General features: G+C 41.3%; 1 protein-coding gene across 3 annotated transcripts in view; it reads left to right on the forward strand.

Moving 5' to 3' along the window:
- The first annotated feature begins 1,008 nt into the window (after positions 1-1,008).
- The window catches only part of RASSF6 (Ras association domain family member 6), a 38,276-nt gene continuing 14,585 nt past the window's right edge, over positions 1,009-24,699 (forward strand). For 2 of the 3 annotated variants that reach the window (XM_067556999.1, XM_067557001.1), the window contains exons 1-5: positions 1,009-1,174; positions 1,689-1,777; positions 5,844-5,936; positions 20,148-20,226; positions 21,856-22,007. In XM_067556999.1, the coding sequence (XP_067413100.1) occupies positions 5,863-5,936; positions 20,148-20,226; positions 21,856-22,007 (305 nt within the window). In that variant the 5' untranslated portion in view covers positions 1,009-1,174; positions 1,689-1,777; positions 5,844-5,862. Of the gene's footprint in view, positions 1,175-1,688; positions 1,778-4,332; positions 4,417-5,843; positions 5,937-20,147; positions 20,227-21,855; positions 22,008-24,699 lie in introns of all 3 variants that reach the window. The other variant, XM_067557000.1, reaches the window with a different exon arrangement.

The raw sequence follows: 24,699 nt of genomic DNA on the forward strand, positions 1-24,699 counted from the left end.
TGTGGAACTAGTGCCAATAGCACAACCTATGGAACCAAACTCTATCACATAAGCATAGTTTCCAAACCCCAATATATGCTATTCTGTTTGTGTGCAGCCATCAGATCACCCCGTGCAGAGATGTAAGTGGAAACTGAATGACCTGAAGTTAGATATTTAGAGGAGTAAGCAAAAGTACCCCTTATATTTAGTGGAGAGTATCTGATTCTCCACTTACCTATGCTGGTTTAAAGGGGGAGTAACTTCATGAAAGTCACTGGAGGTACAGCAAATTAAAATTGGTTTGAGAGAAGAAACTCAGGCCCCGTATTTTACACATTCTTCTTTTCATCACAACCTCTCTTTAAATGCCCAGATGGCTTTTTTCTGTCTTACCTATCTACTAGCAGCCCTTCAAGAGGAATAGATTACTAAAATCTTGTGACATGGATTATATAAAATATAGACCAGCATTTGAACTGCAACTATCAGGCAAATAGCTGAATTAGGTAATTAACTGATGTGCTATTAACAGTAACACATGCTTGACCAATAAGTCTGAAATATATAAGGATATTATGCAGTTAAGCAATATTTAACTGCATACCTTCCTTATGTTTGTAGGTCTCATTAGTCAAGATCTGTGCCCATTGGGGGCATATATTGTGCTCTGATTATTTATTTATCAGTTAATGGTATACATCAGCTGTTGTACTGAACCCTTACAAAGAGTGAGAAACCACTGGAGTCTAGGGACCCGGAAACAAGTATGGAAGACAATTACTTTCAGCAAACATGGGGTGAATGTTTTTATGATGCTCTGGCCAATAAATAATTACTTAGATCAGCAGGCTGCCTTCCACTACAAAATCAGCTATTAAAGTGTTAACCAGAATAGTCAGCTCACTTCCCTTAGGTGTGTAACTGTGAGTAAGGGAGTGCTCCTATCAGCTGCTCTGAGAAAGGAAAGTAAACACTCCCACCAGGCACCAAGGTACAGGGAGTGGCTCCTGTTTCCAACACTTCCTTGCTTGTTGAGCAAAATAACAATTAACAGCTCCCTGGACTCTTAGGTAGAGCAATTGGAGGCAGCTGTCAGGTAGAGTGCAGTGCTGTCATGCTTCTTCAGAGGCTCAGTAAAAAGGCATGTGAAACTTCTCTGTTACTTTTCCCTTGATTTTGCTCACACAGCCAGGTAAGTGAATTTAGTTGGAGTCCTGCTTTCTGTTTAATGTGCAGTATCAGTAGGTGACTAGATATTGTGGCATGGTAGAGACCTAACGTCAAATTCCTTTCTGCTAGTTAGTGTACTAGAACAAAGGAGAAGCGCTAGGGCTCTCATTCAGAAATGCTCTCTTATAAGACAACTCTCATACCTAAAGATAGTCCCTGCAATTCAGGATGGGGGCAAGATAGGCAGAGGAAAGTGTTTGTACCTGTCTTGTAGATAAACAGAAGCCATAAGTCTCTGATGTGGTCACTCTGCTACTTTTCATTAATTCTATTACAGCTACATTTTCAAAGGTCTGACCTTACTTTTTCCTGCTAGCAGGAATCCTAATTAATGTTTCCTCTTCATAAATATCAGTCTTCTGTTATTGAAATAGACTAGCTCACATAAACCTTTCATTAAATCCCTTTGTTATAATGTTTACCTAGGCAAATAAGACAAGGTATGTTACAGTCCTATCCTTTGTGTTTAACCTTAGAATTACTGGGCCACACTCATCAGTAAACTCTAGCTGTCTTGCTGTGCTTTCAGTGATCCAAGCTAGCTGTAAACCTGACATACAGCCAGGTAAGTTGTTTTATCAGACTGGTGAGTCTGGCCCTTTGTGTTATGCATTGAAACAGTTATGCTGGGTGTTTTGTCATCTTTCTGGTTGTGCAAACTGATGCAAAATAACATGTAAGGAATACATTTTATTTTCCATGAGAGCTATTGTGGCACTGGGAAGAAATAAGGTCCTTTAAAATAAACCCTATGTTAAGTGCTCTGGATGATACACAGAACTTTACAGCGTCATAGAACGGTATAAAAGCAGATAAAAATCCATTTTATGCTGATGAAAAGTGGATTGCTTTTTATGAAACACATATACATCCACAAATGTTAAATAAAACTAAACCAATCAAAAACAAATACCAGGATATATAACAAAACAAGAAATAATCACTAAACTTCATGAAACCTAAGAAATAAAGGATTAAAGGTCACTCATACACCCTTATATCTATAGTTTAAAGTCCTGCATACTATGCAGCACATTAGGTATACATGTTGTTGAATGACTCTTCTAATATACATAGCTGAACTGCATTACTATCTGTGGCAAACAATAAAGCTGTGCGAATAAATGATGTCTTGGTTTGGTGGCAGTTCCAAAAAACCAGAGAGGAAATCATTTTGGGTTGATCTGAAACATATTTTTTTTTTTTTAGATTTTTGATGAGTCAAATTCAACTCTTCAAAGTGGAAGTTTCACTTCACTTTTGAGTTTTCTTGGGTTTTCTGCTTTAATAACATTAAAGGAAATATTGAAATTAATTTTGAATTTAAAAATTGAAACATTTAATTTAAAAATGTCAATGAAACAGTTTCATTTTTATTGGAAATTTTTTTGGCAAACCATTTGGTAACTTTGACATGAATTTATGAAATATTTCAGTTGACTTGAATCTGTATATTTTTTTTTTGTCCAAAAAAAAAAAAAAGTTTCCATCGAGTTTAGGGAACAGTATCTGATTCTCCTCTCACCTTCACTGGTATAAATTAGAAGTAACTTCATGTAAGTCAGTGGAAGTACACTGAAGTAAAATCGGTTTGAGAGAAGAGATTCAAGCCCAGTGTTTAGCATGTTCTTCTTCATCACAACCTCTCTTTATGTGTCAGGAGAATCAAGTATAGCTAGATAGCTGGAGAAGCTATAAAAAAGATCATACCTAATATTGCGAAGTTCAAAGTAATGTAATAAGAACTGGCAGTTTTGTACTGTCCTTCCTGTACCAAACAGTCTCATCTCTCTGCTTCCCACTCAAGCCTCTTAAAGGCAGCAACATGTGAATGGTGCTGGAAACTCTTTGCTCCCCTTGTGGGGAGGAGACAAACATGGAGAAGGAAGGTGATGTGGAAGGCAGACAAACGAAGGCTTTGGAATACGGCAGGACAATGGCTGCTTTTGTAGATTTATGCAGCACTAAGATTTATGCCAGGGTAATACTGTTGTCATTCATGCAACTACATAATCTTGTGTATGTTTTTGAGAGGTGCTGAATGCCCTCAACTCTTGCTGACTTCAGTGCGATCTAAGAGTAAATGGCATAGGACCCCTTATTGAAAATGACTAATATAGTCTGTTCCACCCATAGGCATAAAGACGGAACTGAAAAAAAACTGTTAGCTAATACCCATATGCAAGTCACTCACGAAGCTGCTGTGTTTGGTGGCTGTATTGTTGGGTTTCAATAAAACTGGTCACAAGGTTATTATTGTTTTAGCTGAGCTAGGCTACAAACGGGAGGAGGGTGGGATGCTTCCTAGATCAGCCACCCTAACTGAACTGGGAGGCTGGTGCCCTCCCTTGCGTAAGGCAACAAGGGAGGTTGTGCGATGAGGTGGACTGGTGCTGGCTGCCTAACACATGGCAGCACTTGTGCACTGAGAAAGCTGAGCCAGACTAAATGAGAGCTGGGTCTGACCTAGATGATAGAGCCGAGCCAGACCTGCCTTAGGAATGTGCAGAGACTAGAGATGAGGACTTGGGCAATGGAGTTGCTATGAAAACCAGTCAATAACCCATCTGTCAGGTCCTGTTAGAGGCAGAGAGGAAAACAGGAACCAGTATGAACTGTGTGGGTCTGAGGCTGGAAATCTTGTCGGTTCCAGGTCCGAGTATAACTGTGTGTATCAAAAGAGGTACAATGGCTGCCAAATTTATTTCACCCTGTAGTTATAGCACAACCAATTGACTTACACAAACATGTATTTCAGAAGAACCTTATAAGCAGCACTGGCCAGATAACAGGGATAAAAGTAATGAACGTTTTGTAAAATCTTCACACCCCACTTCTTTTTTTTTACCCCCTCAAAACTGGACATTTTGACAATTTCATCCACGTGGGGAAAATTTGTGAAAATGTTACTGGTTGATTGATTGGTTGTCTGGTGTTTTTTCCCTCCATCAAAATTTGAAATTTGGATGGAAAGTTTTACCAACAAATCAAAATTGAGACAAAATTCAGCTCTATTATGAGTCACCCTGAGCATATCCATGACAAATGTCTTCAAAGGAGGGTTGTTGCTGTGTGTAGTGGAGTGATTAGGCCATCAGTACAAACTCTTTCCTCATACAGAAAGAAGCTCTTCGCTGTGTAGGAAGCCATCTGCAGTTTTTGGGACCCACTCCTTACATTTTATCTGTCAGGTTATTCATTCAGGTAACAAATAATCTGTAATAGCACTGTGATCAAAGAAGCAGCTCTAGAGCAAATAATCTAGATTTAATAATTGTATCTGCAGTGCTGGGTATCATAGAGGCCATTTGTAACAGAGCTGTTATCAATCAGCTACATTCTGTTAGGTACAAGGGACAAACCTATTTATACAGTGATTGCCAGCCAGAGACCAATGCAATCATAAAAATAAAATTTTTCTTAAAGTAGGAATAAGGATGTTTATGCATGGCTGAATCTTTATTTTTTCTTAACTGTTATCAGTGAATTTTTTTTGACTGACACACAGATTCCATTTGGTATAAACTAGTATCTAGCTAGTTTAGTAAATTAGTCAGTTAGTAAATTAAATTACTTCAGAATATATTAAATGATTCCTAACAAACATATAGAGGAAGAGAACACAATATAATGAAAGCTGTATGTAGGTATCTCCATTTTCCGTCATCCACCAAAACATTTTCTGTTGGCTTCAATTGACATTTGCCTGCATACAGACTGAGTAAAAGCTGAGTAAGGAGCTTAGAATTTAGCCCTTAGAGATTTGTTCTTAACTTTATTATCTCATCCGTGCACCATTTAATTGCTCAACAAAAGACTGACAAATGATACTTCACGGGAAAAGCTTAATCTTGATTCTCTTCAGTTACACGCTGCTCAGCCTGATTTTTATTTCTAATACCATGGAATGAATTGAGAGCAGCCAAAATTCCATAATCACACTTTCCAGGAATTCACTGTTGGAGTCTCTTTGGTCTGGCTTACGCAGCGCTGAAACAGCTATATGGAAATTAATAGATAATGTTGCAATTAGTATCCTTGGTTTCTTTTTAATACCTCTGCTTCTTGACTTTGTGTGCCACAGGAGTGCACTGGATCATCTGGAATTTCTACCTTTCCATCCAATTCCGCAGAAAGCTGATTCAGGTTTACTTGCTAGGACACTTTCATTTTGTGACACCAGGCAACTTTACATCAGTTGTCCATGAGATAATCTATACTGTGCCAAGGATTCTAGTCTCCTCCCAGTATTAAGTCTCTCTCGTAAAATAATAAATAAAGTATTTTGGAGTAGTCGCTCCAAATCTTTTGAATTTGTAACACCATTGTAAACTGTAATATTTGGCACTATTACTATACATAGTACATATGCTCTCTTTATATGTATGGGCCCTGTATGTACTAAACTAATAATTCTACATATGGTGGGAATGACCTCCTTTATGGTGCTAGCATAGAACATATTGTATTCTATCAATAAAAAATATCATTTTAATGTCAAGTCCCAAACTTTAGAAAAAACCAAGTATACAAAACAAATTTTCCGAGTGTAGCATGTAAAATGAAACTACACTGCAAATAGAGAGATGTAATGAAGAATACTTTAAAAATATTCTGTTCCTTTTATGTAGTGCCATCTAATCTGAAGAAATGAAGAAAGTGATTATGAAATCGCAACATCCACCATCTGCTGTTTCCATCAGTGAGAACAAGTACATTACCAGGTAACTTTTCTGTAAGAATATTTAATGTCTTAGCAATTACCTGCTCCACTTACTCCAGACTTATTCATTAAGATTAGATACTGTAAAGGAAAAGTGGTGAGTCTATAATAATAGTACAGATGTTTAGCTCTCTGCATACAGAGCTCCCGGTGAAATCAACAGGCATTCACACATGTTGGTCTTTAAGAACTGGGCTTTTCACCATTTTTATTGACTTTTGTACACACAGGCAGAGGTTAGCATTTTCTAATATGAGTGCATTAATTCCATTTCAGTGAGAGAGAAGTGGATGCTCAGCACCTCTGAAATCCAATTTACAGGCTTAAATATAAGTTTTGGTGCCAACCTCTGGTATTTGCTCTTTTGAAAAGTTGGGCCAGATATCTTTTTCCAATTTGCCTGCATTAATTTGCACAGAGGAACATCTAGATGAGAGATGCACAGATGCACATCCTCCTACCAATGAAAATGTTTGTTCAGTCAAGTCTGAAAAATCTCCAGGAATGGAGCTGGCACTACATTTCTTTTGGCACACTGTTCTACAGTCATAGGGTGGGTAGATCTTGCTGTCAGGAAGTGTTCCTGATATTTACAGTGAATCCTGAGCTTCCTGATATACAAGACTACTGCAGAGATTACACCATGTTTTAGGACATAGAGCCTCCTCCCCAGATAGTACCTGTCTTGATATATGGGCCAGTGTGACAGAAATGGGGTCCATTGTCCCACCTCTTCACTGCCCTTCTCTGACCCCCCTTTGGAATGATGTACACCCCTGGGGACCCATGGGAGGAACAGTCCTTAAGCAAGTACAGGGGCTGTGATGATCCTTTCCTCCACTTCCTATGCCCCCAAGCACAGGCCCATCACAATCTGAACCTTAGTGTGTATACTTTCAAATATCAGCCTAGATTCAAAACACAGTTCAGTAGCACCTTACTCTGTGAGGTCCTGGAACTACTTGGTATAAACAGGGACATCAGAATCTTATCCATGGTGCATAGATAGGTAGTAATTATGTGCTCTCTGCTTAGTTATCATTCCTCATATGATAATTCTGCTTTAGGTAGGGTGACCGGATAGCAAGTGTGAAAAATTGGGACAAGGGGTGGGGGGTAATAGGTACCTATATAAGACAAAGCCCTGAATATCGGTACTGTCCTTATAAAATCAGGACGTCTGGTCATCCTAGCTTTAGGACATGGTTATGTAGGTCTCACCAATAATTAACCAATTTAAATTTGTGTGCGCACAGCACACAAACACATGAGCTCCAGGTAAGGCACTAAACTAGACAAAGCCTTTTGCTTCTTGTAAATACATGTGTACCTAATTAACTGTCTGAGAGATCTTGATCAAAACAGAGGCCTTTCAATCTGAAAATTCATGGTTATATTACCTTGCAAGTTTCTCTGCTTTGAGAGAATTGAAAATTTGAAAATGAATGGGCATGAAGATAGTGTTTGCTGAATAAAATCACTTCAGGTAACATTTTCATATTGTATCTTTCCATTACCATATCCTTGGATCTGCTGTTTATTACATGCACCTCTTTCAGTACTTTGCATGCTTTCCACTGCATTCCACAAGCCCATTGTCTTCAATTTGCACCAGGTGTGGATCAAGAGAGAGAACAAAAGGGTGTGTGAAATGATCTGGCTGGCATGCATGGCACATGCTGCTCTTGATATACCCCTCTATCAAAGGTTCCAACAGAAAACACAGGCATGACATAGAATCACTGGATGTGACCTCATCTAGTCCAGCCCTTTGCACTGAGGCAGGACCAAGTAAACCTAGTCCACTCCTGAGAGCTGTTTGAGGACAGGTTGGACATTTAGGAAAAAGTTTTTCACTAGGAGGGTGGTAAAGCGCTGGAATGGGTTACCTAGGGAGGTGGTGGAATCTCCATCTTTAGAGGTTTTTAAGCTGAGGCTTGACAAAGTCCTGGCTGGGATGATATAGCTGAGGTTAGTTGCTTTGAGCACAGATGACCTCCTGAGGTCCCTTCCAACTCTAATATTCTATGATTCTATGTTTGTCTAACCGTCTGTTTAAAAAATTCCAGTGATGGGGATTTGACAACCTCTTGGAAGCCTATTCCTGTGCATAACTACCCCTAAAGTTAGAAAGTTTTTCCTAATATCTAACCTAAATCTCCCTTGCTACCCTGTAAGCCCATTACTTCTTGTCCTATCCTCGGCTGACATGGAGAACAATTTATCACTGTCCTCTTTATAACAGCCCTTAACATATCTGAAGATTATCAGGTCTCCCCTGAGTTGTCTTTTCTCAAAACTAAATATGCCCAGTTTTTTTAACCTTTCCTCATAGATCAGATTTTTTTTAACCTTTTATCATTTTTGTTTCTTTCCTCTGGACTCTCTCCAATTTGTATACCTCTTTCCTAAAGTGTGGTACCAGAACTGCGCATAGAACTCCAGCTGAGGCCTCACCATGCCAAGTAGAGCAGGACAATTATCTCCTGCTTTTTGCATAGGACATTCCTGTTAATACACCCCAGAATATTAGCCTGGTTCACAGGTGCATCACATTGTTGGCTCATATTTAAATTGTGATCCACTATAATCATACCACCATCCAGTCATTCCCCCATTTTGTAGTTGTGCATTTGATTTTTCCTTCCTAAGTGTCAGACTTTGCACATCATCTTTTTGATTTCAGACAAATCCTCCAATTTGTCAAGGTTGTTTTGAATTCTAATCCTGTCCTCCTACCCCTCTGCACATTTTATAAGCATAATCGCCACTCCATTATCAAGTCATTAATGAAAATATTGAACAGTACCAGACCCAGGATACGGGACCCCATTAGATACACCTTCCCCTCCCACTCATTCCCATCAATTTGACAGTCAGCCTTGATAACTACTCTTTCAGTATGGTCTTTCAACCAGTTGTGCACCTATTTTACAGTAATGTAAACCACATTTCCCTAGTTTGCTTCTGAGAATGTCATGTTGGGACTGTGTAAAAATCCTTACTAAAATCTAAATACATCACATCTACTGCTTTCCCACAACCACTAGGCCAGTAACCCTGTCAAAGAAGTGAATTAGGTTGGTTTGCTATGACTTTTTCTTGACAAATCCATGTTGGCTATTACTTGTAATTGTATTATCCTTTAGGTGCTTACAAATTGATTGTTTGATAATTTGTTCCAGTATCTTCCCAGGTATGAAAGTTAGGCTGACTGGTCTATAGTTCCCTGGTCTTCTTTGTTCCTCTTTTTTTAAAGATAGGTACTATGTTTGCCCTTCTCCAATCCTCAGGGGCCTCACCCATTCTCCATGAGTTCTCAAAGACAATCACTAACTATTCTGAGATAAAACAACGAGAGTCCTGTAGCACTTTAAAGACTAACAAATTTCTGCAGGCATAAGCTTTCGTGGGCTGCAACCCACTTCGTCCTTAAGGATCCTAGGATGCATTTATTCATGCCCCGCTGACTTGAATATATCTAATTTGATTTAAATATTTTTAATTTATTCTTTCCTTATTTTGTTTTGTGTTCCTTCCCCTTTGTTGTTAATATTGTGTAAAGTATCTGGTCATAATTTACCTTTTTAGTGAAGACTGAAGAAAAATAGGCATTAAACACCTCACCCTTCTTGATGTCATCCATTATTAGCTCACCTTCCCTACCAAGGAGAGGAACTTTGCTTTCCTTCATCTTTTTTTCTTGCTCCTCATCTATTTATAGAGCCTTTTCTTATTGCCTTGCTAGGTGTAACTCATTTGGTGCCTTAGCCTTCCTGATTTTTGACCCTACATACTTGCAGTGTTCTTTTCTACTCATCCTTAGCAATGTGATCACGTTTCCACTTTTTGTAGGATTCCTTTTTGATTTTCAGGTCATTAAAGAGATCCTGTTGGAGCCATATTGGCCTCTTACCATTGTCCTTATCTTTACTTTGCATTGGGATAGCTTTTTTTTTTTTTTTTTCTTCCACTTTTAGTATTGTCTCTTAGAGAAATGGCTTGCCCTCCTGGACTCGTTTTTTCCCTTAGAATTTCTTCCCATGGAAGCTTACCTACCCATTCTCTGAGTTTGTCAAAGTCTGCTTTTTGAAGTCCATTGTTCTTATCCCACTGCTCTCACTCCTTACATTTCATGATATAATAAAGGATCATGATCACTTTCACCCAAATTGCCTTCCACCTTCAGATTCACAACCAATACCTCCCTGTTAATTAGAATCAAATCTAACATGGCTGTCCCCCTGGTTACTTCCTCCACCTTCTGAAACAATTGTCCTCAACACAATTGTCCTCAACACAATTCAAGAATTAACTGGATATTTTGTTATGCCATGCTACTTTTCCAACAGATGCCTCAGTAGTTAATACCTCCTTGTAATGCGGTTTACAAACCCCATACTGAGCCTAGGCAAAAGAGAGAATCTTTCCTGCTTACAGGCAATCAGCTTGATTACACCTCCACACAGCTGTCAGAACTGCTAGTCATGAAGTCGGGCACTGACAGCTGTGATCAATAGAGAAAACAAGACAGGATGTAAAGGGGAGAGTATAGCAAAGGAGAGGAAAGCAGAAAGGCCTGAGATAGCAAAGGGGTGATAGCCCCGAGCCAGACTGCCTCTGAGAAAGCAACCAAGAGACAGAAAGAGACTGCAAGGCCTGGAGTTGAAGGGCTGATAGACTTCATTTAAGGTGAGAATTCATGGACTGATGTGACTGAAAGCAAACTGAAGAGGGCCAGTTTGGAGAAGCTGGGACCCCTAAGAAGACCACACCAAGAGATTGTGACACCCCCATTACTACCAGGTCTTGTATATTTCTGTTGTTTGTTCTAAAAATGTCTCATCTGCTACCTCTTCTTGATTTGGTGGTCTCTAGTAGACACCTACAATGACATAGCTTCTGTATTTCCCCCCCCCCCCCTTATAATCACCCAGGGACTTTCAACTAGTCTGCCTCTCACCTCTTTCTAGAGCTCAGAGTAAATGCATATATTGTTGATGTATAATGCAATACCTCCTCTCTTTTCCCCTGCCTGTGCTTCCTGAACAAGCTATACCACACTCTACGAATTTTCCATTCATGAGACTTAGCCTACTAAGTCTCTGCGTTGCCACTTCAGTCAGTATTTAGCTTATGGACTAATACTTCTTGTTTATTACCCATGGTCCTGCATTTGTATATAAACATCCAAGACATTGAAAAGTTTTTCCCCACTGTTATCCCTGTTGCTGCTATGACCCTATTGTACTTTTCCATATCCTGTTTCCCCACCCATCTACCCCTTTGTTAAGGTTACGTTTTTGTTTTTTTTTTACATATCTGCCTGTGGCCTTTTGTCCCATGCCTCCTTTGTACATGGTTTAAAGACCTCCTCACTAAGTTGGTGCAAAGATACTCGTTCCCCTTTTGGTTAGGGGGACCTCATTTCTTCCCAGAAACAATATCCCTTGGTTAAGGTAACCAAAGCCCTCCAGTTAACACCATCAGTACAGCCAGCATTCATCTCCAGGATTCACATGTCCCTACCTGGGCCCTTACCCTGACTCCTTCACGCTTGCTCCAAGAGTGCTGTAGTCACTGTTGATCTGCTCAGGGTCAGACCTGGCAGTATCACTAGTGTCCCCATAGATAAGCACCATGGGATAGTGGTCAGGGGGGCGGATCACCCTCAGCAACCTTTCCATAACATCTCAGATGGAGGCTCCAGGCAGCCAGCACATCTCATGGGACATCATATTAGGTTGGCAGATGAATGCCTCCATCCCCCGCGGAAGGAAGTCCCTGGCCACCATCACCCTACACTTCCTTCTCTTCAGTGCAGTGGCTGTGAGCCCAGCTTTGGGGTTAGGTGGTTTCGCCTTCTCAGCAAATGGGATCTGCTCCTCTCCTGCTGTTACCAGTTCAGTGTACCTGTTACTTCACCTTGTTGGATGGGGTGAGGGGGAGAACATGAGGGAGAAGTGAAGCGCTGCCTACTGTTTGAGGTGGCCAGCAGCCAGTCTCTGCCCATGGAGCTGCTGATTCTCCTTCCTCTTGTGGTACCTCTGTAGTCGACTAGCATCCTCCATCCCAGATGTTTCCATGTGCATCTTCTCAATGAAGTCCTCATACTCCGAGTCACCTCCTCCTGCAGCTCTTACCTGCTTTCTGAGGGACTCTACCAACAGACACCTCTCACAGAGGGTGGCTCTTCCTGCCTGGCTTTTTTTCAGAAGGTATCCCACTTTCCCAGCAAGACAAGAGCAGGGCCTGGGTAGACACCTTCAAGTCAGGGTGTCTGTCAGAGGAGGCCTCCACATGTGCAACGAAAGGAAGGGCTAGTAGTGGTGTTGATGGCATGCCATTTTCTTCCCATTGCAGGTTCTTCCTTGTAGAGTGGTGCAAGTTAATGGGAGGGGGTAGAGCCCTACTTCCATGCCTTCCTTTCTTGGCAAACTGAGCTGTCTAACTCCCTTAGTCTCCTGGCTGCCTTTGTCTCACCAGTCACATGCAGAGATGAAACAAATTACCTTAAACTGACAATATTTCTGGAGAATATATTCAATATTCTGTTGACCACACTGGCACCCACAAACTGTGCTTGTATTCATTTAGATGGAATATGTGAACCCAATGATCAATGGTGTTAACATGACCCTATCCCGTCCAACATTAAACTGTGTTAAATGAGGTTCAGGGTTTGGTATACAGAGACTTTTGCCAGCTTAATACCATGGCAAACACATAATTAAAAATCTTTTAAACCCTTTAATAAAAATACAGAATAGAAGGAAAAAGTTAAATAATTTGAAATGTGAAGTGTTTCATTTTTAAACAAGGCCTTGTAACCTTTCCCTTTAGTGGTAGAGTATTTAGAAGGAAAAAACCCTTCTTTGATAGTAGTAATTATCCTTTCTGGGGAAAAGAGAAAAAGTTAGCTGAAATGGGCTGGAGCTGTCCTTGCTGCTGTTGCTGTTCCTATTTCCTACAAGACAAACACATGCAAGAGTGGAGAGAGAGAACAGTAAACACAGACAACACATTTTCTGTCTCTGATGTTGACTCTTACATGCAACCTCAGTGCTGGAAAAATACAGGCACGGCACATGGTCTTATGAGTCGCTCCAAGACCTGGCAAACTTGTACCAGCATCAGACTGTGTAAGGCATTGTGTTAAGATGCTTTTCTGATTCTAGGCTTACAGCAATGTTGCAAAATATAAGGTCTTGGCTGGTTAAGCCAGACACTTATTAGACAGAAGGTAAAAGGGGAGGGATAGGAAAGAGCAGAAGAAAGGTGAGGAAATAAAAGGACATGGGGGTGGGGGAGACATGACACAGTCTTCCATCCCAGGTGGTGGTTGCTATTCAACCAGATCTCATGGAGGTTGTGGTGTCATCTGGGTCCCTCTCGGCCCACTCTCATCAAGACATCTTTCCAGATTAGGGTGATGCAGGTCCAATGACGTCACAGTACATCCTAGGAGATGGTGGGGGTGGCAGCTATGATGGTGAAGCTTGTTTCTTCACTTTTCTTTTTTTTTAAATCAACGAGTGTCACAGCTTTTCCCTGCAAGTCGTGTTTTTGGTTTTTTTTTTTTTTAAATCAACCCCAAAAAGAGAGTAACTCATCCCTTCGTTATTTTGTCCACCATTTAGACCTAATTTCCAACACATCAGTTTTGGTTCATTGATTTCCAGGCCCATACTTCTTGTGTTTACAAGGCCTGATCTTAACACAGTCTTGAATCATAGCAGGAGGCCTATTTGTTTGGACTAATTCAGCCTTTCTGTCTCTTTTTTTTGCACCTTTTCACACATCATTTGTTTCTTGTTACTATGACGTGTTAAATTTTTCACTCACCTTTACAGTTGAGCTCACAATTAAGGTAAATTTGTAGGCCCCATTATCACAACACCTCCTACCATTTCCTCCCTTCATTATTGACTAGTGAATGGCAATAGATCATTTTCAATTTTTCAGATATGACTCAGAATTAGCTCTCCTGATTGATTTAGCTTTGGTTTTTGGTTTGTTTGTTTGTTTGGGGTTTTTTTTGTAATGGATACTTCTGCTTATAACATTGTTTTGTAATAGGATCAAGAATGTCACAATTCAACAATAAGTGGTGTTGATTTTTGCACTACATAATGGAAAAACAGCCCAACTCTGAGGACTGGATCCTGCCCTGCATTATGACACCTTTGAGAAAGACTTCAGATCTAAAACCTCATGATGGGGCCATCCTAAGGATTGTAGGGTGTGTTTGGGCTCAGAGAAGAGGGCATTAAGGACCTTGTTTGGCATCATGGAGACGGAGAAAGGCTTAGAGAATAGGCACAATGGAGTACTTATTCACACCAAACCTTTTTAAGTGATTAGATTTGGGTTTAAGAAAAGGGTTGACGTTTCAGCAAATTCATGTGTTTTTTTTCTGAAGGATTTCACCCAAAAGTAATCTGAATGCTGTTCGTATTCAGCAATTTTTAATGACAAATGTTTCAGCATATCAGTGCCCTCACTGAAAGACCCAGTCTCCTAGCAAGGATAGGGATGTTTGGCTTAAAAACAGTGGTTGAGACCATCAATGCCAAGTACATGATGTAATCACACAGCTTCCATTAGTTTTAACGTTGACCCCCTAGTCAACCTTAAAAATCTGAACCAATCTTTCTCTGTAAACAAATACATTTTAATATGGAAAGAAAACTAAAATAATTTAAATCTAAACCATTTTGGTCTTCTAAACTATTTTCCAAGGTTTCCACAATCAGGTGGAAAGCATAGGGAACAAGTAAATCAGATCTACTACCGAAGTACCCTTCTGGGATTTCATTTCCAAATGGTTTGCACAATTTTAGTTAAGCTGTTTTTTGCACTAATACAGGCCAAATATTGAAGGTCTTAGTTTTTATTTATGCCAACTTCCACAGATGTTTTGCCTGAGCAAACGCTGACTAAAAGTTGAGTAAAGATTTTTCAGGATTAGTCTCTATAGGACTTGCAATATGCATGGATCAAGGGCAATACATTACCCTCAGTGTCAGATCAGAACTGTTAAATTCTTTCTTTATCCATTCTCCAGCAAGGAACTGGTAACCGTTACAGAAGGGAACCTGTAAACCAACCTCCCAGCTGTTGAATCAGTACTGCCAGGTAGATGGATTATGCACAGATTAAAATGCCATAATTAAAAGCTTTCAAAGCATGAAAAGATTTTTCATTCATGATTTTTGGAGCTTCTTACATTGAGGATCATTAGGAGCTCAAATGCTACATATTCCTGAAAGAAGTGCTGAATTTTACCTTCCAATATTTTTGAGGCCCTGCACCTGCATGGTCAAAGACATTCTTGAACCTAGTTGTCTTCAGTCATATGACATTTGTGTCACAGTTGAGGGCAACATTATCTGTATTCCCCCTTTGTAGTCCTTGAAGGCACCCATTCTAGGCTACCAGCTCCTCAGCCATCACCACACTTGTGTCTGACCTGTGTGTCTGACCTTCCTGACTGGTACACTGCCTACACGCTGTTATCCCCTGCAAGCTAGATCATGCAAACAGGCCAGAGTCTGTGCTTTGCTGTCTCACCAAAGGCTAGGAGCAACTGTAATTGCCAGCAGTCAGAAGTTACCACACAGCCCTTTTTAAGCAAGCACATTTATTTATAAAGGTGAAAGCATTACAGGGAAAACATTTGAAAACAATAAAATCACCAGCACCCATGCTAATAAGCTTACTGGAGATCACACCCCCAACAAGGGCACTGGTAGGAGTCAGTCCTTCAAACCCCGTAAAGGTGGTGGTGGTGGGGGGGGGGGGGTTTCTGTGATTACAAGTTCATAACAGCGTAGCTCGGAACAGTATCTCCTCCTCCCACCAGAATAGGTAAGTGTGATGAGGTCCCTGCGGTGCAACCTGGACTGTGGGACTGCTGAACCCACCAACCTCACCTGCCTCTCTTACTGTGATTGTAATGTCAAGCTACAAGTCTCTGACAGGCACTGCACTTACACAGCGATCCACAGGCAGAGACACACGCATCTGTGTTACATGAATGATCTCCTAGCCACTCATGGACCATCAATAGAGAGGCTTCAGACAATTCCCCCTAGCTCCAGCCCTACACCCCAGAACTGTTCCGTCTTATAATGGCCAGAAGCCTGACCAATGTAAGTTCATTACTTAGCTCACCACTCTGAGAAAAGCATAGTGGACATGCAACAGCCCTTGTTAACCTGAGCTGAGGTGAAACTATAAACCAGATTTATTGACTACAGAAAGCAAGATTTAAAGTGCTTATAAGTAGCAGGCATAGAGATCAGAGTTGGTTACCTAAGAAATAAAAATAAATTCCCAGTCTAAAGTCTAATTTTAAAGAGACTAAGCAAGATTTTAATCAAACAGTCGCACCTGAACAGATGGTACTAGCAACTTACAGTTCCTCAGTCCACTGACTGGTCCCAGGCTGGAAGGGGGTCCAATCTTCCCCAGTTCAAAGTCTTTTTCTTCCAAACGATTTTTCAGGGATTGAGATGGGGAGAGATGCCAAGTAAAGATGTCACTATCTTTCTTTTTATACCTTCTTCCAGCTGCTAGAAAGATCCTTGCTGTGATGTGTGGGGTCAGGCATTCCCCATTGGTCAAGCAGTCTTCATTGTGTATGTGCCTTCTCTAAGGAGCCTCTGGGATAGTAGATTGTTTTCTTGATGGGCCATCACTGCCTGGCTGACCAGTGATGGCTGTTCCTTTGTTGCAATTGGAAGGCTGGCTGTGTGTGTTCTCAACCTCATATTTCAGCAACACATATAGCAGGGGTGGCCAAACTGGCTTGTGACCTGCGTGCGGCACTTTTACAGTTAAAGTGTGGCTCATGGAGCCCCCTATGCTCCCCCTGTTCTCCACTTACCAGACTGGGGTGGGGAACTTGGAGCTTCGCCCTTCCACAGGGTGGTGGGGCTAGAGGATTCTGCCCAGTGGTGAGAAGGGTTTCGGGGGATCATTACGTTTGGCCACCCCTGACATATAGCAATATTTCATAACGTCACATATGATAGCACATACAATCCAACAGGATATTAATGTTAAACAGATCAAGACTTTTAAAATAATACCTCACAAGGTATACTTTGTACAAACATGTCTTAATTACATGATAGTGGTGAATATGGGAGTCCCAGGGTGCTATTTGAGGTACAGTGTGTCACAGTAAGTCTTTTCTTTATACAGTTTGGGCCTTTGATCATGAGACTCTGGGAACAGTTAATCAGCAGAAAATGGTCTCTTCCTTAGGGCATAGCTTCAAACAGCTGGGGTTTTGCATTTTGCTCCCCCTACAAATACCTCAGGCAAACCACTTGATGCTATTTTGTCCCAAAAGTCCATTCATGTTTGGCCAAGTATTCAGCATAGTCCCTTGAAATTCATAACACTTTCCAGGGTTCACATCCCATCTTCTACCTAGAGAGAGGTTACATACAATCCTGGCCTACAATAATACCCTAAATCATTCATTTAATACAATGGACCCTAAATATACTTAAACTTAATTCGATAATGTATTCCAGGGCTATTGCAGGAAATTGCCATATCTGTTACAGTTTGTTTCACATCTTTGTGTGTTAAGCTTTCTGTTTATTTTTTTTGTTCTGGTATGACTCAAACATCTCAAGAGTGAATACTCCCTCACCATTCCTTCCAGGCTGATTGGACACAAAGGAGGAGTGACAAATAAATCCAATTCAAACACGAAGTGTTTTCACCAATCTGCTTATTGTGATTAAAGGCAAGGATGTATGGCAACTAACAATGGCTTGGATCAGTGCCAAGAGAAAGATTCCTATTGACTTTAGTGGGCCCTAATACTTTAACCTGCTTGAAACCATAGGTATTTTTCAGAGAAACTGTATCACCTAATGTTTTGCATGTGCAGAGATGGGTAATACCCCAAAACAAGAATGTTGTTGCTCTCCAATTGGTGGAGCTGCTGGAAAAATTATGCAAATTTTAGTCTACACAGGGGGTACCCTCATCCTCCTTCATCCACCGTTTTTGCTTTCAATTATCATTATCTCAATGGATCCACACATTAAACAACTAAAAATAAAATATTCCTAAAAATATTCCCCCCCCAAAATCTATGCTTCCAAGAATGAGACTCCATTGCCTAACTTGCTGATGGACTAGTGCTTTGATCCTGTTCCTGGGAGGGTACCACTTTCTAGAGATGCTGAATCTAGTAATGATGTCACAGTCCATTGGATGGCTGTCCATTACAGCTGTTTGAAATATTTTTGAGTAAATGAAATTTAGTCAAAATATGCTGTTTTGGCACTGGCCTGGGATATTGCAGACCCAGGTTCAAGTCTGATTCAGAATGATCAGGGGATGAAAATATCTGCTGTGAATGAGGCAGAGCAGGATTTGAATCTGGGTCTCCCACATCCCAAGCAAGTGTCCTAAAAGGGGGGCAGGGAGAGAGTTTCTCTTTCCCTTCCTCTCCCGCCTGAATTGAAAAGCTCAGGTTTTGGACACAGACAAATCCCCCTCTCTTCCCAAACTGAAAAGCTCAGGTTTTGATCTGAAAATGGACATTTCAACACAGTCCAGTTTTCATGATAATGTTTGAAAAGTTTTATTTTCATGTCAATGCGGAACAAAAACAAATTGCCGTGAATCAAACTTGTCATCTTCTGCTCAATTCTATTATCCATCAATATGCTGATTATCTCTGTGTGCTTTCTGGTACTTGGATGTTCCACCAATATGATTTGTGCCTGCAAGTAATTATTGATGGAGGAAAATAGGAAGCTGTTTTGAGACATTGTTCAAGATCAGGCCCTTAATCTTTTACATCAGACTTCTTTAGTCACTGAAGACCATACTGTGTCCTCCATCGATACAGTTAACTCCGACTGCCAACACTAAGAGTTCTACCTGCTCGGGAAGGATTCTACACTGCAAGGTCCTAAAAATATTGTTCTTGCTGCTTCTTTAGGTTCCTAATCAACCATGGGCCTATTGTTCTAATATTTACGCAATAATCTGCTCTGTATGATCCTGTACATGATTTAAATGTCACTTTTTTCTGATATTACTATAAATATAGTCTTGTAATTTTCCATTCCCTCTGTAAATCATTACTGGCAAAGGGATTAATTAAATAATAGCACTGAGTAGCTGTGCATAGCGTGATTTCAAATATGTGTCCATATCGTTTGTTTACTTGGGTGAGTTTGGGCAAAGCAAACACACAGCATCTGCACAGACAGGCTTTTTTAATATTTATAGTGCTAAACCGATTAGACCCTCTGGCAGAGATCTGCAAGGGTTTGTACCTCTAGTTTTGCTTTCAGTTTCAGGCTTGATCAAACCCAGAATCTGAAAGCAAACATCAGCTGATACTACGAAGTTTCTCCTGATTCATAAATTCTGTCGTGTTGTTCAGAATCAGCAGCAGCAGCGTGTCTGTGGCAGCATGGATGGCAGCTCAAGCTAGCTGACTATGTACCCCAGGGAGTTGGGCAGGGTTGGTACTTGGGGAGGTAGCCCAAGCGACCACCTGCGCTGCTGCAGACACACTGCCATTTTTAGGCGCTAGTTCAAGCAAAGCTTGTGCAGGTATGTCTCCACGAGCTGGGAATCACACTCCCAGCTCAAATGTAGACGTACACTTAAACACCCAACTTCCATCTCCCCTTCAATTTTAACTAAGATCTGTTCCAGACTCTAGACTAGACAGTCTTCAAAATGTCCTATTTTCTCATGAGCTACTGAATCCCCCAATTCTAATGTTCCACTTGCCAAGCAAGCACTTCTAATTGCAGCAAGCCCAGAGTTCGAAGAAAAGTCTTGGAATCTGTTGTTCACAGTTCTGTTACTGTACTGAAGAAGACGTTTTGTTGTTGTACAGTGTACTTCTTTTATATTGTTATTGTAAAGTGCCCTTTCCCATTACATTACTGTATTTGGGCCAACATTTCAAACTTGGGTGCTTTACAATTGGCTGCCTAAAATAATATTTAGGCACCAGAATAATTGGCCTGATTTTTCAGAGGTGCCGATTGACCACAGTTACTACTGATGCCAGTGCGATTGTGGAAGCTGAGTACTCCTGAAATCTAAATGTGGATTTAGAAGTCTAACTATATTTGAAAACGTTGACCTTGACATCTGTATTTTATGGCAATAGAGATATTTTTAATGGTCTCATTGTGATCGCTTCTTTTAGGGATCAACTTAATTCTTTACTGAAGACCTATAACTATTTTTATACTGAGCAAGAGAATCTGCAACTTTCCTATAATCAGGTAAGAAATGTAAGCAAAACACAACCCTTTATTTGAAAACCGTAGAGGGGGCACTAATGGTTGTACACTGCAGGTGAGCTGTGGAACATGGAATTTCAAATACCCTAGGAGCACATTAGTGGTACAGTAATTTATAAGATGGAGTGTGCTTCTTCAATTATCACATGAAACCTTTACAACAGTGTTTCTTAACCTGGGGTTTTAGAGGGGTCGCAAGTGCAGAGCTGGTATTGGGGGTGGCAAGAAAGGCAATTGCCTGGAGCCACAGGGGCGCCATGAAACTAAGTTACATGCCTCAGCCCCGTGGGGGTGGGACTCAGGCTTCAGGGGTACAGTAGTTTGGAAAGGTTAAGAACCACTGCTTTACAATATGAAAAAAGCAAACATCACAGCCAAATTCTATAGTCAAATTCTTCAAGAGTGGTGGAGAGCTGAAACTTACAGATCTAGGGTAGGCAAGTCATGAAAGGGGGAGGAGTTATTAACTCAGCAGCATGCTCTCCCTGCCATCCCCCTCTCTAGATGACAGGGAATCATACTCTGAGAGCTCCAGAAGGATCCAGAATCATCAGCTGAGGGAGGTAAAATTGTGGCAGGCCTCCCTGTTGCATGCTCTCCCCAAACCCGGGGGGCAAGTGGCACGGTCATTGGCGCTTAAGTCTGCTGTAACTTTTTCAGCATCCATCTCTGCAGGGAAACCCCCAACAGGGACCTCTGGGGACAACAGCAGACAGGATAGGTCTTAGCAGCACAATTCTGGCAGGGGCCAGAGAGGCTGGGGGACAGTGTGGAGGCATTGGACCACTGAGTGAATGGGTCTTGTTTCTGGTGTGTCCCCCAAGATCCCCTAGTTTCGAGGTCTGACTCATCCACCCTTTTCCACAGTGGAGAGTTTCCATTCTTCTGCCTTCATGGGAACACATGCAGCCCTCAGAGCAATAACCCTGGGAAAATAATCTGCATATGGGGAGAATGGGATTCTCAATTTGTATTCAGTCAAATCTCCACTAAATCATGAAGAGTTTTGCCAGAGAAAAGGCTATGCAAGGACAACAGGATTTTGGCCTGATGCAATGCCTACTAATGTCAGTTAAAATTTTTCCATTGATTTCAGTGGGTATTGGATTGGGCCCTTTCCCCTTAATTTATAATATAGCTGAGTAGTCAGCAATCCACTCCATGACTACATAATTCATGCCAGGATTTAAGCAGACACTTTTTGCTGACATTGCAGAACAGACTTTATTCCTCAGTCTGAGCTAGCGAGCTAGAGTTGTTTATCAACACAGCAAAGCTTTGCCTAGACCCCCTGGCCTACACCCTCGCTTGAATCCAGCTGGGATGGGTATCAATAGCAGCAAAGTCAGTGCAGCACATGTTTCAGAACGGGCAAGTGAGCCAAGTACGTACCCAGGGACTGTGCCGGGCTTGTACTGTCCCTGCTGAAGCCTACTCCTTGCCAGTAGCTTCAATAACATGCACTTGTGCCATTGGCTTCACCAGGACTAGCCATCTGATAAGGAGGACTTGGCTTTTAGCCTCAACTGTTTCCTGCAGCTTCACATGGAACCTGATTCCCTAGGCCCATCATAACACAGCGCTCCTGATTTTTTTATTTTTTTTTTCCAGCCAAAAGGGAGCAAACCAGTTATCGAAGGAATCCTGGCTATTTTTTGGGGAGTACGATGTCCCATCCGATTAAAAATCCAAGATGAAAAGCAAATTCCCCCTTTTGTGACTCTGAAGTCTCCGGAGCGTGTGGGTTTGTTCCCTAGTAAAAGGTAATATATTAACTTTTGTAAGCTGCAGGCAGGCTGATATTTCCACACAGTCCAACGGTGAGGCTAAAACAAAGATGACATTTGCACACCAGATTCCATAAAGGCTCTGTCCATGTTTTGCGTGGTAGAAGACTGTGCAAGGTTTCGTTTGCTGCTTGCTTGGCCTTGTGACCGTTCCTGCAATGCAGAAACGACACGTTTTTGTAAGGAATCCAGCCTTCAAAGTGGGATTTAAAAATGGTTACAAAAATCAATGACAAAAAAGGCCCAGACTATCTCCTATATAGGCTACTTCCATACCTGAGACGGGGAACTCGGAAAGTGTGAACTTGCTGTGTTCCTACTGCATACTGCAATCATGGTGGGAGATGGCAAGTTTGCTTTCCTCCAGAAGTGGCAAATGTGTTGCCCCTTGCACCAGCAGCTCCCCTGAGATGAGTAAAAAGCTGTGTGCCTCCCCATGCGCCCCCAATACCCCCTGAGCCCTCAGTAGGAGCTTTGCTGCTAGGGAATTGTCCACCATCCCCAACCCTGAAAGGAGACTTTGGGAGGAAGCAGAGTGGATCAGTATTACCTTACCCACTAACATCCCACAGTTTTCAGGGTGATGATGCTTCAGAGATCATCTGTCCCTGTCCCCAGGCTGTATTCTCAAATACTGATGAACAACCTGATTTTGGTAGTGTTCCTAAATTCGGTTAAGTAAAAACTGAAGAAAAGCCTCTGGATCTGGCCCCACTAAAATTAATGTTGAAAGAAAAATCAGGGTACATCTACCCTAAAATAAAAGACCTGTGGCACAGTCAACATCAGTTGACTCAGGCTCGGGGGGCATGGGCTGCATGACTAAAAATTGCTGTGTAGACATTTGCGCTTGGGCTGGGACCCGGGATCTGGGACCCTACCCCCTCGTGAGGTCCTAGAGCTTGTGCTCCAGCCCATGCCCGAACGTCTACACAGCAATTTTATAGCCCTGCAGTCTGAGCCTTATGAGCCTGAGGCAGCTGACCCAGGCCAGTCATGGGTGTTTAATTGCTGTGTAGACCTACCCTCAGTGATGAGCTGCTGCTTGTCTCTAAACTGCCTGCAAACGTGTGTGTCTAAGTGCATTGCTTTGATCGGAATCCTTTGAAATTTGCCAGATGCCTTTAAAACAATTTGCCTTTGTACTCTGCGTGTTCTCTCTTTCTGTTTTTAATGTTATTTCCCAAGACTCAGTGACTGATTCTGGTTTGCATCCGACACACTTAAACAGGGCAGTTTTAAAGCAGGTGTGTGTTCTAAGTGGTTTCCTGACACGTCAGAGACTTCATTATCTAACCTGTGAGCTACAGGCTGCACAGTACATAATCAGGCTGTGGACCAAATTCTGCCCTCACTCCATGTGCAACTCCTCTGAAGTCATACACAATCTTATGCTTCAGTCTTCATCTATTCAGTGTACTGTCTTTTGATGTTGAAAACAGCAGGGCAACATAACACAGGTGTTACTAGAGCAGATTTTGACTCCAGGGTCCAAATCCAGTTCACGTTACTTACTCACATGCATCGTCCATCTGACGTCAGTGGCAGGACTCGTGTGAATGAGGAGTGTAGGATTTAGCTCTATATGTTAGTTAAACAGCTGCTTCACCTATCATGCCTTGGGAAAAAAAACTTCTTTTTAGCATCCGCTTTAAATCGTAAAGCCAACATTTGGTAATAGTTACAACTGTATCAAGCACCCTTTCACTTTAACATATTTAGAAAACAAAGAATGAAGAAGTGGAACCACTAAGCACTGAGAATGGTGTGGAGATAAAGATAATCTAGGCATGGCCCAACACCTAAACCAATACTTTGTCTCTGTTTTTAATAAAGGTAATGAAGAGTTTAGGGGTAGTGGCAGGGTGGCTAATGGAAACAAGGATATGGAAGCAGAAATTATCACATCCGAGATGGAAGTCAAACACCTTAATGGGACAAAATTAGGGCCTGGATAATCTCCATCCAAGAATATTAAAGGAACTGGCACATAATTGCAAGCCCAAAAATCAAGGATTTTTAGTGAATCTGCTAACTCAGGGGTCATACCCTATGATTCGAATTGTTAATATAATATTTATTTTTCAGAAAGAGGAAAAAAGTAATCTGGGGAACTATAGTCCCATTAGTTTGACATAAATTGTACGCAAGATCTTGGAACAAATTTTAAAAGAGAAGGTAGATAAGGACATAGAGGTAAATGGTAATTGGGATAAAATGCAACCTGGTTTTACGAAAGGTAGATCGTGCCAAACCAACCTAATCTCTTTCTTTGAGAAGATAACTGATTTTTTAGGCAAAGGAAATGCTGTAGAACTAATCTATCTGGATTTCAGTAAGACATTTGATAAAGTTCTACATGAGCAATTTTATTTAAATTGTAGAAGATGGGGATTAATGTGACAATTGAAAGGTGGGTAAAGGAACTGGTTAAAGGGGAGACTACAATGGGTCATACTGAAAGGCGATCTGTGAGGTTGGAAGGAAGTTACTAGTGGAGTCCCTCAGGGATCAGTCTTGGGACCAATTTTATTTAACATTTTCATTCATGACCTTAGCACAAAAAGTGGGAGTGTACTAATAAAAATTTGCAGATGACACAAAGTTGGGAGGTATGGCCAATATGAAGGAGGACCTGAATATTATACAGGAAGATCTGGGCAACCTT

Source organism: Emydura macquarii, unplaced genomic scaffold, assembly GCF_026122565.2.
Source record: "Emydura macquarii macquarii isolate MOO-44397 ecotype Brisbane River unplaced genomic scaffold, CSIRO-AGI_Emac_v2 contig_1790, whole genome shotgun sequence".
In the NCBI taxonomy this organism is placed as follows: domain Eukaryota; kingdom Metazoa; phylum Chordata; order Testudines; family Chelidae; genus Emydura; species Emydura macquarii.